Raw genomic sequence first — 17,246 nt, forward strand, 5'->3', positions numbered from 1 at the left:
GTCTATAAATATGCTCCAGTTTTCTATACCCTGGTTTATCCCTCTCCTTGCCTTTAAAACAAATATTTGAAAAGAGTAATTTATAATACTGCCTCCACTTTCTTACCATTTATTTACTGCTCCTTCAAAAATGAACAGTTAATTCCTGTTTGTCAAATTTAATGGTCTTTTTCAATCCTCATTTGTCTTGTCCACTGTAATATTTGACACAGCCCCCTCTTACTTTTTGAAATTCTTTCCTTTCTTTTTTCTCTCTTGAAACTGTGTTCTCCTGGTCCTATTGTTCTTTTTCTGCTAATTCCTGCCTGCAAGGGTTTCTCTTCCCTTTTCTGTCATATAATTGTTTGCATTTACCAAAGTTCTCTTCTCAGGCTTTCTTGCTTCTCTCTAATGTCATCTATTTCAGCTGCTTCAGTTTTTAGCTCATTATAGATAATGCCTTAGGTTATACCTCTACCGGCAAGGTCGGAGTGCTACAAGTTTATATTTCCAACTTTCTGTTGAATATCTTCATCTTATTGTACAGTCCTTCAGAAACCAGTATGTCAAAACCAAATTAGTTATCTTCCCACCCAAAACCTGACTTCTCAATCCCTCCTGATTTTTGTTTATAGACCACCATTGTCCTGATCACTCAGTCTCAAATCTCAAGCAATTTGGGCTTTTCCCTCTCCCACCAAATTAAATCAACATATGCTCTGATCCTTAGTAATTTCAGTGTTTAAATCGAAAAAAAGTTGAGGATAATGAGAAATATGGGGTAGAGAAGATAAAGGAATTTGATAGTTATCTTCAAGGCTTTCATATGAAAGAGGGGCTAAAGTTGTTCCAATTGGCCTCAGAAGGCAGAAATTAGGAGCAATGGGTAGAAGTTACATAAAAGTAGATTTATGTTTGATGTAAGGAAAAATTTTTTAACCATTAAAACTATCTAAAAGTGGAATAAACTGGCTTAGGAGGTACTGAATTTCCCCGAATAAAGGTTAACAAGTAAAGGGTGAGTGACCTCCAGTCGGGTGTGTTTTACAGGACATTCCTATTCAGGTATGGTTTGAATTAGATGGTCTTTAAGGTGCTTTCCTTAGATGCTGAGGTTCAGTGATTCTGTGCGTATGGTTGAAATTGGAGAATTTTAATGTTTAAATTATTTAAAAAGTGGTTAAAATTTGAGATGTCTATTTTCAGGTTATTAAATACTATATTGTAAGCAACAGTACTAATAGACTTTTTACTAATACCACAGAATGAGAATCACTTACTTTAATACACCTGATAATGTTATTTTGTTACCATTCATAAACTTTTGACACAGAAATCAGACTATAAAAATTCTGAAAGATGTCGAGATGTTAAGTGGGTAGATTATTACATTTAATTCTTTCGGATCCTTGCCACTTGGTCAAGGAGCCCAAAGACTTAATCTTCCTTTCATACTGTAGAATGGTCATTACATTCTATACAAACATAGACACATTGACTAATTAGAGGGAAGCTTATTTTTCTTGATTGTCTTCTTCCTTTGGGCTTATGCCTTGGAGCAGTGGCTATGACTAGGACTCCTGTTTCCAGCTATAGTAGTGACTATAGTAGAGCAGTACTAGTTCTTTCATCTACTCTTTCAAAATTTTATGTGCTTAGGGAAATCTGTATGCTTGAGTGAAGTGAGTATGTGTGTGTGTGTGTGTGTGTGTGTGTGTGTGTGTACATATACATACGCACAAAAAAATATATATTATAATTTCATTTCCTCAACTAAATGGTTTCTTAAGGCTAGGGACCACTTCTTACACTTCTTTATATCTCTAATGATAGTTACCAGCAAAATGTTGCATATAGGTAGCCCTAAACACATACATATTAATTACTTGATGCTATTACTGATTATCTGTGCTTATTCACTTGTCTGATACTGTCACTAAATTTGAGTTTTGTTCTGCTTAATTTATATTGCCTTTATGGCAATTATACTTTTAGAGGTTTAATACAATGTTTGATTTTGTTTTGTCAGATACTAATGGCACACTATAAATAGTGATTTGGGTTGAAAATGATTACCTAAAACTACTTACTCAGTTCATGCTATCCCAATTTAACCAATAACTTTTTTGGTTGCTGAAATAAGCATAATAGAAATTCATAATAATGCTACATACAAATTTAGAAGTCATCATATGTATGAAGAGAGAGAAAGATGGGGGGAAGAGAGAGAATGAGAAATGAGAATGTTGTGAGGAAAAGAAAGCATTACACTTAAAAAGGGTATCAACAAAGGGGTGTGTGTGTGTGCATGCATGTATATATGCTTGTAAGCAAATGTGATTATGTAAATCTTGCTGTGGCCAAGGGTTTACATAGGGGAATGGTAGGAAAATAAGGTTGCATAGAGCATTGAGTCTCAGGAATAAAAGGAATCTGGACTTTATCCTTTTGCTAGTAGAAGATTTCCAGGAAGGAGAGTGATATGATAAAAGGATTGTTTCAGGAATATTCCTCTAGTAATGTACAGACTAGATATAGGGGAGACAAAATTCAGGAGAACCTTCTGGTGATATTGAAAATCTCTAGAATCTTTAGTACCTGGTTCACGATTTAGCCACCGAGTAGCTATTCAATAAATGCTTACTAAATAAGGTTTTAATGAATGAATGATGCTTAATTCAGTACTTCAGAGATCTGAAATTTCATTATGAGTTTCCCCAGCACCAGTGCAGAGTTAGTCTTTGAGAGATAGCATGACTAAAATACTCATTTTTCCACACTGCTCTTGCAGTGAGCCTCTTAGACTTAGCTAGACTGGTCCTCAGACAACATGCACACAGATCATGACAAGATGCTTTTTCAAAGCCCACCACTAAATAATGGTAGTGTTCAGCAAAATATTAACTTTTGATGGCACAGAAAATTTATATGAGCAGTAAGAGCCTTGCCAGGGACTTTTTCATATGAAAGAAACTATTGGCCTTATAAGACATCCTAAGAAACAAATGAAAAGTGATAGAAATAGAAATACTTGGGAGAGAACTATGTAAGAAACATAATATAAAAGATGGTGACAACTTATCTTAGTTGCCCCTGTGTTCAGGACTTTGGGATTGCTGAAGTGATATTTTCTTCTACTTTATATTCGTCTTTAAATTACAGTTTTTTAATCTATGGTAGCAGAATTACAATCAGTCATAGAAACATTAAATTTTCATCCTTTTAATATCTATGGATTCTTATTTATTTTTATTGTGAGGGGATTTTCAATTCCTTAACATCTTCAGTGCTATCAAATTTGCTTTCTCTCTGAGGGGACATAAAAACTTTTCCAAGTGTGTCATTGAACATTTTATTACAATTCTTTCTCTCTTTGTAAATTGGATATCGTTATAATAACACTTAATCAGTCATTCTTTCTAGAATATTGTGAGGTTAAATGAATTATATACAAAATTCACTGAGCCTTGGAATGAAGATGTTTAGCAAATTCAATATTTTTGTCTTTGAATAGGGGGTTTTCCTTTCTCAGAGGGAGCAAAATATGAAGATTAGGTATTGTAAGCTTTGTAGTAACCTTGTCCTTAGAATTACCAAGCCCCTTCTAAGAAAGCTGAGTGTTTTGTTTTGTTTTGTTTGGCTTTGATTACTAAGGTAAAAAAAGCCATGTGGATAATATGGAGAAAGTTCAAAGGAAAGAAACAAAGATGATTAAAATGTTAGAAAATAGGCCCTATTGGGATAGATATGAAGAGAAATTTCTTGAAAATCATGGTTTTAACAATTTAGAATAATTACTGAGGAATGTTCCTGATCCCTCTTACCTGTGGTGCCTTCTGTTGGTTATCACCTCCATTTTTCAGTGTATGAATGTTGTGTCTCTCATCAGAATGTGACCTTCATAAGAACAGGGACTATCTTTTTTGCCTTTCTTTGTATCCCTGGCTCTGAGCCTGGCAAATAGTAGGCACTAAATAAATGCTTGTTGACTGACTGATATGGAATTTCCTTTCCTAGAAAACATTATAGACAATAGATGGCTCTGATTATAGAATGGTTTAAATTATAGTTTCTAACCTGCATTAAGGTTTTAGACTCTGCCAAAGTTCATTGTTTTCAGCAATGGCAAACTTTGAAGCACATGTGGTCTGAGCTTTATAAATAACTGGAAAAGTAGCAGGTAGGAGGTTCTAAAGGCAATGCTTACTGTATACTATATATCTTCAGGGCAGGGCAAATTTGAAAGATGAATGGCAGCAAGACTCCCACAAACTAAACCACATGTAAATTAGTAGAGAAAAGATCAGAACGTCATAAAATGCTGCAGCTGAGAAAGACTAAAAAACTATTTTAGTTCATAGAACTGGGGTCAACACTGAACATTTACTACGTTCTGAAGCAGAGATGCTTTTTTTTTTTTGAGCAAAGACATTTTATAGCCTGTGAGGCAAAGACAACTCAGAGTTTCAGATAGTAAGACCTAAAAATGAATAAATGTAAAAATAAAGCATTACTGTATGTGTGTAATGCAGAAAAGTCTGGTGTTCATACCCGTGCATCAGTAGTACCATTGTGAAAATATGTGAAAAGTGTATATTCCACAGGCAAAATTAGAATGCACACAAGATCTAAGTGAATTAAGGTAGAAAGTTTATGTGTCTCTTTAGCTGTGGCACACACACGCACACACACACACACGAAATCATGGACACTGTGGCTTAGTGGCATTGGGAGACCTGGGTTCAAGTCCTTGATCTAAAACTAACTACCATAATCATAGGGAATCAAAAGCAGGGGGATTAGGCATTTATTAACGCTTACTATGTACCAGGAACTGTGTTAAACAATTTAAAAATATTGTTTCTTTATCCCCACAATAATCCAGAGAAGTAGGTGTGATATATTATTCCATTATATAGATTAGGAAACTGAGGTAAATAGAAAGGTAGATATGCCCAGAGTGACATAGCTGAGAAGTGTCTGAGAAAAGATTTGAATTCTGATCCTCCTGACCCCAGCCCCAGCACTGTATTGATTGTGCACCTAGCTGCCAATGTGCAAGTCATTTGGACAGCACAGTTCTGATCTCTCTGAACTTTTCTTATCTGTGAAATGGAAATAAGCATTTGCACTATCTACTTATAGGATTGTGAGGAAACGTGTGTGTTTTATATGCATGTATAGAATAAATATATGAATATATATGAACATATGTAAATATATACAAAACATACACACATAAGAAACACTTAAGCAGTGATAAAAACAAGGTTGCACACGTTTTGTGCCAAAATGAGTGTATGACAGTGTGGTAGAAGAGAGAGGAAGAGGGAGAGTTTATTGTGGGGTAAAGCGGTTAGAGGTTTTCTGGAGAGAGGAGGGTTTGAACAAGGTCATGAAGTAGGTTTATCATTATCTAATTTTTTATTTATCTTCCTTTTGCTTCCTCTGACTATTTCATGTTTCCCTTTCTCTCTGTCCAGAGGCCAGCACGTATATTTGACACTTACAGTCATTATTTATATTCCTAAGTGTGTTAGCTTTTTTCCTGCTGTACTGGAAAAAGTCAGATCAGTACTTAGGGGATGTTTGATGTGCCAGTTTAGCCACATATGTAGTGCCTTTGGTTAAGAATGTGGAAATTAACCACTTTGAATAGGAGGGAAATATATATGTATGTGTGTGTATACATATGTGTATATACATCTATCTATCTATCTATCTATCTATCTATCTATCTATCTATCTATCTATCTATCTATCTATCTATATCTATAGCAGCTAATACAGTGGATAGAATATCAGACCTGACAGAGAAAAACTCATATTCCTGAGTTCAAATATGACTTCAGACACTTACTAGCTGTGTGACCTTGGGCAAGTCATCTAACCCTGTTTGCATCAGTTTACTCATCTGTAAAATGAACTGGAGGAGGAAATGACAAACCACTCCAGTATCTTTGCCACGAAAACTCCAGATGGGGTCATGAAGTCAGACACAACTGAAAAATGACTAAACAACAAAAATGTGTATTTGTGTGTGCATTTTTCTCTTTCTCTATGTATATATAGACACAAAGCACACTACACACATATGTATGTATATGTATTGTGTGTATGTATATATGTATGCATGCGTGTGATACACACATACTCCAGTGATTTGCACAGTTGCAACTAGGTGTATAATCAACAAATTGCTGGGCCTGAATCAGAAAGACCAGTGTGCGTGTGTGTGTGTGTCTGTGTGTCTGTGAGTGTCTGTGTGTGCGCGTACATGTATGTATGTGTGTGTGTATCTGTGGTCTGTGAGTGTCTCTGTGTGCGCGTACATGTATGTGTGTGTGTATCTGTGGTCTGTGAGTGTCTGTGTGTGCGCGTACATGTATGTGTGTGTATCTGTGTGTCTGTGTCTGTGTGTGCGCATACATGTATGTGTGTGTATCTGTGGTCTGTGAGTGTCTGTGTGTGCGCGTACATGTATGTGTGTGTGTATCTGTGGTCTGTGAGTGTCTGTGTGTGCGCATACATGTATGTATGTGTGTGTATCTGTGGTCTGTAAGTGCCTGTGTGTGCGCGTACATGTATGTATGTGTGTGTATCTGTGGTCTGTGAGTGTCTGTGTGTGCGCGTACATGTATGTGTGTGTATCTGTGGTCTGTGAGTGTCTCTGTGTGCGCGTACATGTATGTGTGTGTGTGTGTGTGTGTGTGTGTGTGGTTATGTGATTTGCCCAAGGTTATTCATGGGCAGGAAGCCTCAGAAGCAGGATTTGAACCTGTGTCCTTTAACTCCAAAGCCATTGTATCATTCTGTATCATTCTGTCTCCTTGCATGTTTTGTGCTACTCCAAATACTTGATTCACGATGAGCAAATAATCATAATTATTTGATTGCCACTTTTCCTTCCCCTCATCAACCTTCTGCCCACCCTTCAGGGTTGAGGAGGAAATTGGAAATTTGTATTCACACACTCTTCCTTCTTGTGGTCTATCCTTATTGTCACCAGAGCCCCTGTGAAGGCTTCTTAAGAGTAGTGGAAGAGTCATGAATGACCCTGCTGGCTGCAATAAAAAGTACTTAACCACTGTTCCCTCCTGGGAAGATTTATGCACCTCACTGTAGCTGTGGCATTTTCTGCTCTCCACAGAGGCAGCTGGAAATAATTTACCTGAATGATTTTCAACTTTCACCTTTTTAGTAGTAAGATGACTACTCAAAAAGTTGGAAAGATATGTTGGTAAATGTAGAGCTAAAAGTAAATTTTAAAAATCCAACTTTCATATAATTTTGGCAAATCTCATCTCAATATGACACAGATATTCTTCTCAACTAATTCCACATTTCTTCCTTTTGAAAGACCAAGTCTTTTGGCAAAAAATGAATAAAGCCATTATTCTTTTTTCCTACAATTTTCTAGGGCAGTAATGGTAAACTTTGAGGCACATGCGGTTAAATTGGCACATCAAACATTCCCTGTGCAGCAATCTGACTTGTTCCAAGACAGCTGGAAAAAGGCTAACTCCCCCGTATGATTATTTGTATGAATAATTGTTATATGTTTCAATGCATGTTTTGACCTTGGAACAGAAAGTAGGATGAAGATGAAAAAGTGGGATGAGGCAAAAGGAACATACATGACAAATTCAGATAATAATAACCCTATTTTGTGACCTTGCTCAAACCCCCCTTTTCTAGGAAACCTCTGATCATTTTGGCCCACAGTGAATTCTCCCATTTCCTCTCTCTTCTTCCATGCTGTCATGCACTCATTTTGGGGTGTAAACATGTGCAACCTTGTTCTTCTCTTTGCTTAAGTGCTGTGTACATGTATGTTATCCACCCAATGTGATGACAAGGTTCTTGAATATATGTTTTAGAGCTCCTTGCAACCTCCACAGCACCTAATACACCAGTATTCATATAGAAGCATAGAAAACCTCAGAGACCATCTAATCAAATCTCCTGATTTGACTGATGAGAAAATGAGACTTAGAAAGGTTATAACTATCACTTATCAAATACTTGTTGAATTAAGTTGTAAAACAAGGTAATCAAAGTAAATCAAGAGGGTATAATGGGAGATTCTGTTAATAATCACATCACTGTGTTCTAGGGTAAAGGATAATTCACATTTATACACCGTTTTAGGTTTACAAAGTACTTTTTCCTCCTGAGAACTTTCTCCTGTGAGGTAGACAAGGCAAGGCTTATATTCCCATTTTACATATAAGTAAACAGACTCAGAGATGCTAATTGACTTGCGCCTGCTAATTAGTATGAGAGCCAGGTCTTGAATACAGGGTTTCTAGTGTCACAATCTGATCAGACTACATATTAAAAAGCTCATTTGAGCATTGACTTCAAATCAGGTAAAAGCTTATAGGAGCTTGGGTTTGATACCCTTTTCCCCCTCATTAAGTGTTTTAAAAACATGGATGTTGAGAGAAGTGAATGGGGACATTAATGAGCATGAAGAAGGATGGGGAGTGACTGAATAACAAGATCTGAATCATTCATTTATTTCCTTGGAATTCTTGCAGACATAAAGCAGTGCATACCCATAAAGGACAGGAGCCAGATTTCTCATAGCCTAGTTGTGTTTACAGTGTGAATGCCCTGATGGACACTGCCTTGCCTCTGACAATTTGAAAATCTGTAATGGCTAATTACTACGATATACTTGGATTATGCATACCCATCTCTTATATCTATCAATCCTGACTTTTAAAATTAGTAATGAATTAAAGTGTTGAGGCTGAGTTCTAAAAAAAAATGGCAATGTTAGAATTTACAGACTGTTGACTATACATTTATCTACAAATTTGCCTAAAAGCTTTCTATTTCTCCTGTGACTCATAGAGGCAAAAATTAAGTGTACAGCCATTTTTGTTTAGACAGGAAAAGAAGAAATTCACCATATGAAATGAAAATGGTTGCATTCTGGAAGAAAGGAGTAGGAAATGCTCAAGAAAGAAAGAAAGAGACAAAGACAGAACTGGCTTTGGGAAAGGAATGAACCATGAATTAAAAAGGGAAATAATTTCTTCCATGGTTGTCTAGTTTCTGAAGATAGTGTGGCCCAGGTTCAGACGTTTTCTATTTTACATAAAGTGGTACTTTTCTCATTTTATTAACAGGAAACAGACCTCTTTATCTATTGCCATATCTATTCTGGGAGCAACAACAAAGACAAAAGTCTTGGCACACAGAGACAGGAACCTGATAACAGCAGTTGTGGTTTTTTCATTTTTTTCTCCTAACACAATAAAAACCAGCAGCATAACATTCTAATTCTTGCATAAGTATCACCAAAGGGAATCCTGATCAATGTATAGATCCTAATTATAAATCATAATAAGATATATAGGATAGGAGACAATGATTTTGTAGCATAATACGGTGAGAACTTTACACATTCTGACTATTGGGAAGTTAACCTACTAATTTTTCTAGTACACCCTATTGCTTGAAGGTTGTGAGTTTAAGTATGTTCAAGTTTAACTTTCTAGGTCAGTGTAAAACACTTTGATAAACTGAGAGGAACTCCAGAATTGTATTTCCAAGTCACTCTGTGACTGCCCACCTAGTGATATTTGAGATTGTACACTGGCCACAGAGAGTTATAGGAAAGAAATCTAGTCTTGTGGTTGTGACCTCAATAGCACTGGTGTTACTTTCCAAGGTCATAGTGAACGGAATGGAGTTTGAACCCTGTTATCCAGTTGAATGCTGTTCGTGTTTGAGGCTGCCTGAATTTGTACTCGTCGTCCTCAATCTTACCACTTAGGAGTGAAAAAAACCCTAGCAACCACTTTCCTTACGCATTGCCCTTACCCCATAAGAAAAGGAATCCCTTCAGAACATGCTGAGAATATGGTGCTACTTTTATGAGACATTAGGTGGTCTGGTTTCAGTTACATGTTGTAAGTTGTCAATCCATGCCAGAGACAATACAGATAAAATACGAGAGTTCAAAACATGTCTGAACTGCAAGGAAGTAAACAGCTGTATGGCACTGTACAGAATGGTCTGTGTGTGGGAAGACAAGGTTAGCATAGTCAGCATATCATCATGGTCTAAAAGAGCAAGACCACTGCCTGCTTCTCCTCCACAGTCTTATCTGGCTCCTACTCTGCTTTATTTCTGTGGCTTTGTATTTCTGCATTCGCCTTCCATTTTGCCCCATTGAGATTATTATCTGATGAACGTTTAGCTTGTGATCACTCTGACCTAGTCCCTAACTCTACTTCTCACAGTGTTGCTCACCAAGTATTTAATGATGTACATTTATTTATTGGTATACAGAACAGTGTCATAGGTGCTGGTAGAGATCCAGAAATTGTATCAGGTACAGTGATTGTCCTCATGGAGCTGACAGTCCTAGGAGAGGAAAGAGAACTAAATAGAGGTAAGTATCATATGCATTATTCCATAAGTGTGTAGCAGAAGCTAACCCCTGGAACTCCATTCATGCATCATAGGATGGCCTCTGCTACATGTGCATTAAGGAAATGAAGGAAAACAAAGCTGGAAGGTTCATGGAGGACTTCTTAGAGAAGGTAGCATTTGAATTAGCCTTGAAATGATGGGTAGGAATTTAAAAGGTAAAGAGTGAGAGGTAAAGCATTCCAGGCATGGGAAATGGCATGAGTAAAGGGGTGGAGGCATGAGAGCACAAGGTATGTTAGAGGGAGAGAAAGTAATCCTGTTCATCTGGTATGTAGAGTACATGGAAAAGGATTAACGTGAGGCCTAAGAATAGATTTTAGGACTTGGGTGGGAAGAAAATTGCATCTTTATTTTCATTATCTCCCGCAAAAGTGCCTTCTCTTAGAGCTCACCTTTAATTTATTTGTTATACATTTTTTAAATACATATTTGTTTGTTAGTTGTTTTCTCCATTAGGTTGTAAGTTCCTTGAGGGTAGGGCCTGTTTTTGCCTTTCTTTGTATCTGTCTGGAACATATTAGGTGCTTAATAAATGTTTGCTGACTTGCCTCAAGTGACCTCTAACTGAAATTGAGCATTTCTTCCAATCATTTAAAAACTTTATTCTGAAAAGGGGTTCATAGGTTTTATGCAATTATCTAAGAGATCCACGAAACAAAAAAAGTAAGAATCCCTGCTCTAGAGGGAGCCCAGGAACCTGTTGTTGGCATCAACTATAAGAACACTGGACAACTCTCAGCCACCCACAAACTCAACAAATGTCAGATTCATCAAGCATTATTTTTTTATATATTTTTTTAAAATTTTTACCATCTTCTAGATCCCATGGTATTTCAATCATTGTGTAGTTGTTGTTTTATATAAACCAGAATACAGATACCCAGAAGAGCTGTACAACTGTAGAGACATCTGCAGATGGAAAACCAACAGCTCAACCTTGCTCATACCTCCTATGATTCATGTACCAGAAGGCAGCCGCAGCTGTCAATGTTTCATGTTAGTACTCTGTCTCTGGTGGAAGCGAAGGTGAGAGGTGATATTTCTTATGGGTTTGTGCACCTGCACTCCTGTCCCTCTACCCACCCCACCTGCCCACCCAGGAAATCCTAATGAATGATGTTCCATCTGTGCTCTGAGAACTTGGCTACTGGTTGTCAAAACCTCATAAAAACAATTACTTAGGAGTTTCCTTGGCTGCACATGCCACATGACATTCAGCTGATGGGTATATTTTGTAAAGTGGGTGCCAGAGGCACACCTCACATGAAAAAAACTAGCGGTCTTACTGCAGCTTATATTGATTCCCCTTTGGTCTTGGGTGGCAATAATGTTAGATTTCATGGTGGACCTGTCACCATTCCATGAGCATGATTCTACCTTTAAGGTCAATGATATCCTGTTATCCATTTTGCCACTGAACCCTTAGGATTCCTAAGTCTTTCCATCTCTTTGAAGCTGAACTTCCTTTTACATGTTGCCTCTCCTAGTTAAGAGCATGAGCTCTTTGAGGTCAGTGACTGTCTCCATTTTTCTATTTGTATCCTCAGGAATTAGCATAGTAATTGGTATGTAGTAAACACTTAATAAAGGCATTCTCACTTCATTCATTCATTTATGCAGGACAGATCATTTTATTTCGTCCACTGGGTGTTTCACCACTCCTAAGCCTGGTTGCCTGTGACTCAGAGAGTTTTTTCAGGCTCCATGGTTTCCCTACATCCTTCACCTTCAACAAGGGCCCTTAGTTCATAGTGTGCTTATCAACTTCACTAGTCATGATTCTTAAGTCAGTTGACTTTTCTATTCCTTCAGTCTGGTGGGAGGATTAAATCAGGAACAATATCATAAGTGCTATTTTTTATATTATTAAAAAAATACCTTGTTTACACAGCTTCCCATGGCAGAATTCTGCCGTAAGAGCACAGTTGACTCATCCACCCAAAATACTTCTTTCCACATGAACTGTGGTTTCTACCCCTGGTTTTCCCTGAGTTCTTCCTCCGCATTGTGTTCCCTGATGATTCTACAACTATCCAAGGAGATGTAGTCAGCTTAAACTGACATGCACGAAATCATAAAGGGGCAAAAACTAACCAGCATCAAATCCCTGGAGAGCCTTTGCAAGTCAGGTACCTGGCCTGGTTGGCTAATGCATGAATGTGCCTTCCAAGAAGACGGTACATTAATGATCATGCAGCTAGCTCATGAGGAGCGTGGCACACTTATAAGAGGCACCAGACTTTAAGTGGATATGTCTCATCTTCTACCAGTTCTTAAACCTACCTCAAACCAAATTTTTACCCACCAAATCCTTATCCCCTCACTCAATTTTTGTAAGCAAAAATTCTTGCTAAGGGAAGGGGACTACTACTTCAGAAGTAGTGTGGTTAACTCCAATGATTGCTAGATTGGGACAGTTAAGAGCCTGATGATAAAATATGGGGACCGTTGCTTAACTGCCAGGCTTCAGACCCCAGAGAAGCCTTCTAGAATGAATATTGCACCAAACTAAAGCTTTAAGGACTGGAAAATAATCATAGGATGAATGGTGGTGTGGTGTCTAAGCTATAAGGAGGCAAACAGCTGTACTATATTAATCAGAATGGCAAGGAAGACAGGGTGTGGTCAGTACATCGCTCCAGCTTAAAAGATGGTACTGTGGGCAAGAACAATGAAAATTGTCTTCTTGGCAGGCCACACTCCCTGACTCAGTCCTTTCTTGCTTTTCTGGTCTTTTTCCAGCTCATTTCTTTGGCTATCTGTTATTGTCTTCTTTCCCATGCTTTCCTTTTTGTCCCATTGGGACTGTTTATCATAAACCATGCACCCAGCTCTGCCTCCCCTGTGAGCCAGATGGGGGCATAATCTAGGTACTATCCAGAAGACTCCCAGACAACCCAAGAGTTCTGGACTACTTTTGAAAAATCCACACTAGCATTCTAAAGACATCCTGCACAGTAATAACTCATCTATACATCTTAAGACCAACAAAGCACTGTTGTAGAGCCAAAAATCATAATAAGGGCCATCCAGCTGAACCCCCTCATTTTACAGTGAGCAAAGTGAGACCCCAGGGAGGTTTAGATCTGTGCCCCAGGTCACAATATATCAGAGGAAAGATTGGAGTCCAAGGCCTGTCCCTCTTGAGTCGGTTCCTGATCCACTGAACCACCCTGCCTCTTTTCTTAGAACACTCTATGATACAGGCTAGTAGCACCTTTAGAAAGGTGATACTAGAGGCCTGGAGGAGTTATGTAACTTCTCTGCTGTGGCAGAGAACATGACTTGAAGCCAGGCCCTCATGACCCAAGGTCCAGGGTTCTTTCAATTATACCATGGTTCCTTTTATATCATCACGCCTTTGTTTCTGTATCATTATTTCAGTGAAGACTCAACCTGTTCTGAAAACGAGAATCCTGCAAAGGGCCCATCCAGAGGTAACTGTGATTTTGTGTAGCATTATTCACGATAACAAGGATGATAACAACAGTTCACATTAGTATAGCACTTTCAAGGTTACTCAAAACTTTGCTCACGCTTTCATAAATATTGTGGTATTTTTGGTAGTAAGTAGTCGTTTTCAAGAAGTAGGCAATATCCTGATCTTTGTTACTACAATATGTAAATTTAAATTGTTAAAAATCTTTGAATTTGAATTACAGTTTAAAAGTAGTTTTTGTACTTTCTGGCATTATAGTATATAGCTATATTGTATAATACCATATAGGAATATAGGATATATATATAGGAATAACTAAAGCACTGGCTAGCTCACACTTCTAATAATTAAAACTTTAAATTTGTTTGGGAAGTTAGTGGTTATAACTTTGAGAGAAAAGTAGTGGAAAAGACATAATCACACTAGTCTTAGCAGAGTCACATCTGCTCTGCAGATTTTTTTCTTTAGGTTCATTTCAGGTTTCTGTTGCACATAGCCTTTCACTTTAGTGAGAGTAAGTGAGGCTATTGGGACACACATTGGACCCTAGTTTCATTCTCTCTTTTGTTTCCATGTGGATTGAAATCATATCTGGAAATGAAGGAATTCATTATATGCCAGAACTTGAATTAAGACGTGTATACACACATGCGCACACACAGGTTCCCTTTCTGATGGTGTTTCCTCTGTCCTGACCACATACCCCTTCTCTCCTGCTTTTGAATGCAGAAAAGATAGAGAAAGAACAGTAAAGAAAGGGAGGAAGTGCTGGAAAGAACAGGGGAAAGAATGACCTTGTTGAGCAGCCTGTACTCTTTCAGCAGCAGGAGAGTCTTGGGAAGAATTAGAACATTTCTATCCCCTTGCTCTCTCTCCACCTCAAACAACCAAATGTGGTCGGAATGTATCAGAGCAAATGCCATAGCCATGAGGGTGAGACGAAAATAAAATCAGAAAGTACCAAGAGAAAATATAAAATTCAAAGGAGTACTTTTAACAGCTCATGTTAGCAAAAAAAGAAAAAAATCCTGTGTACAAACCTTTCCGTTTGCAATCTAGTGTTTGTATGGGAAACACATAAATGTGGCAAAGAGAGGAGTCAGCCTCGGGCTTGACAACCGTAGGTCTCCCTGATACTTGAGTCTTAGGGGCCAGTTGCTCCTTTTCATCTTCATTACATAACTGTTCAGATTTAATCTGCTTCAGCTTTTGGTTTCTCAGTTCTCGTGGGCTTTCGCACTTGGCATAGTTCCCCAGATTCCTGTTCCTTGGGATTTGCAACATTGATATCAGCGTATCCATCTCGCAAGTACAATGCCAAGGATTGTCATAGAGACGCAGATAGCTTAGAAGAGGTGTATAAATGAACACCTCCTCTGTCAGTACCTTTAATTGGTTGTGCTGAAGTAAGAGGGTGGTAAGTCTGTTTAAACCAAAGAAAGCCTCACTCTCAATTTTGGATATATCATTCTGCTGTAAATCCAGGCTTTTCAGTTTTTTAAACTTGGAAAACATATTATTCTTCAATATACGGATTCTATTTCTTGCTAGCAGCATGTGCAATAAATCCTCAGGCCAACCAGGCAGGGTATAAACTAGTTTTCTTTCTTGACAATCTAAGTATTTTTCATGAAGATAAGTATATACATCACATGGAAGGCCTGGGGCATAACGTTTCACAGTGCTGGATGCCCTCCTGCCATTGTTTGCCCGTCCATTGTGAGCTTTGCTTCTTGAACTCCCCAAACTTGTCTTCCTAAATTCAGCTGTTTTACAAAAGAAGAGGAATATTATAATGGCAACCACTTGCATCGTGACATCCAGCTGGCCTCAATTACTTTGTGTGATAGATGAAACTGTGAAAGGATTCCTTTGAAATATGAATTTGTGTAATATTAATTAATGCAGTTCAGAAACGATGAGGTACAGCTGGAATATGTGGAATTCCTGGGTTGAAAAAGAAGAAGAAGATTAGAAATTGTTAAGGACTTTTTCAGGTTCCTATATGTGAAAGAATGTAAATACAGTGTGATTTAGTCAGCACATTTGTAATAGCACACAGAAATGGTAACTTTTTCTAAAAGGAGATTCATAATGGAGGGATCAAAGGAAAATGAATTCAGAGCTGAAAGGGATATTAGAGATCATCTAGTCTAATCCCATCATTTACAGATGGGGAAACTGAGGCCCAGTGAAGTCAAATGACTTACCTAATTCACCTAGGTATTAAGTGACAGACTCAGGATATGAACCCAGCTCTGATGATTCTAAATATACCACATTCTCTACTCTAGCAGAGCACCTCCCTCCGCTTTTTTCTCCTTGTTTATTTTGCTTATTTTTGATTTTCTGCCACAAGTCATGTCAAGAGTACATTATCTGACACCATGTCTTCTTCAGCTTTTGTATGCCCCATACTAAACACATAGCAGGCATTTCATGAGTACTTGTTAATGTGACCACTCCTGAATGCTGACACAATACATTTTCAACTTTACTTTTCACTTGAACTGAGAATTTTACAAATTATTTTACTTCACTAATTCTATAATTATCATATTCAAGAAAATATTTGATGAGTGTCATTTTTTCCCCTGAATCATCCTTGAAGAGGTTAAGTAACTCTTCTAAATTACAACTCTTCTTTGTAGCTCCTTACAAACAAAGGAGGCAGACGGGGTAATTATGAAGGGCTTGAGTTTGGCATGGAATAAGTGGTATAACAAGAGAGTGAAGGATTTGAAAGTGGAAGACAGTATAGAGTTAAATTTGTTAACTATAAGATCAGATTTGAAAAGGAAGGCAAGGAAAGTCAAAATAGGAGTAATGGACAAGGAAGGTACTGAGGGGTAGTTTGGTATTTTGTTGGAGGAACAACCTTTAAACTGATGATGACTGGGTGCAGTTTAGCTGTCAAAGATTAAGCAAGATGCTGCAAGATGCTTCTAACCCTAAGTCAGTTTACAGCTTCTGATAAGAGTTTCTGCCCTTATTAAAGACTTTAGCAAGTTATGGTTAAAAAAATAGACTTAAAGCTTTAAGGCATAAATTAGCTGGAACTATTGTGTTTTCTAAAGAGCTTGGTGCCTATAGTAAAGAATCTCATTTTTTCTGGCAGAAAGGCCAATTACAGCCCAGGTTCTGAAAACAGATCTTTTTTATGGGAGAAAGCTGCTCGGGATTTTATCCTTAGTCTGAAGACTGAGTGTCTTAACACTGCAGCTTTTTTAGAAGAGCTCTAGCAAAAGCCTCTGGGCTTTCAGCTAAAAAAGAGAAGATGACAGAGCTCACTTCTCTTCTTATTAGAAAGAAGTACCTCAACTAAGGGATGGCAGCCAGCTCTAGAAGCTAGCAGTAGAGTGAACTTCCACAATCT

At 37.8% G+C, this 17,246-nt stretch overlaps 2 protein-coding genes across 6 annotated transcripts in view; one reads left to right on the top strand and one right to left on the bottom strand.

The window, feature by feature from the left end:
• The window catches only part of FBXL13 (F-box and leucine rich repeat protein 13), a 266,998-nt gene that overhangs the window by 100,943 nt on the left and 148,809 nt on the right, over nucleotides 1-17,246 (top strand). The gene's annotated exons all lie outside the window — the stretch shown is intronic.
• The window catches only part of LRRC17 (leucine rich repeat containing 17), a 56,180-nt gene that overhangs the window by 15,475 nt on the left and 23,459 nt on the right, over nucleotides 1-17,246 (bottom strand). The window contains exon 2 of the mRNA XM_072653156.1: nucleotides 14,911-15,817. Coding sequence (XP_072509257.1) covers nucleotides 14,911-15,682 — 772 coding nt within the window. The 5' untranslated portion in view covers nucleotides 15,683-15,817. The remainder of the gene's footprint in view (nucleotides 1-14,910; nucleotides 15,818-17,246) is intronic.

This window comes from Notamacropus eugenii, chromosome 3, assembly GCF_028372415.1.
Source record: "Notamacropus eugenii isolate mMacEug1 chromosome 3, mMacEug1.pri_v2, whole genome shotgun sequence".
Lineage (NCBI taxonomy): Eukaryota > Metazoa > Chordata > Mammalia > Diprotodontia > Macropodidae > Notamacropus > Notamacropus eugenii.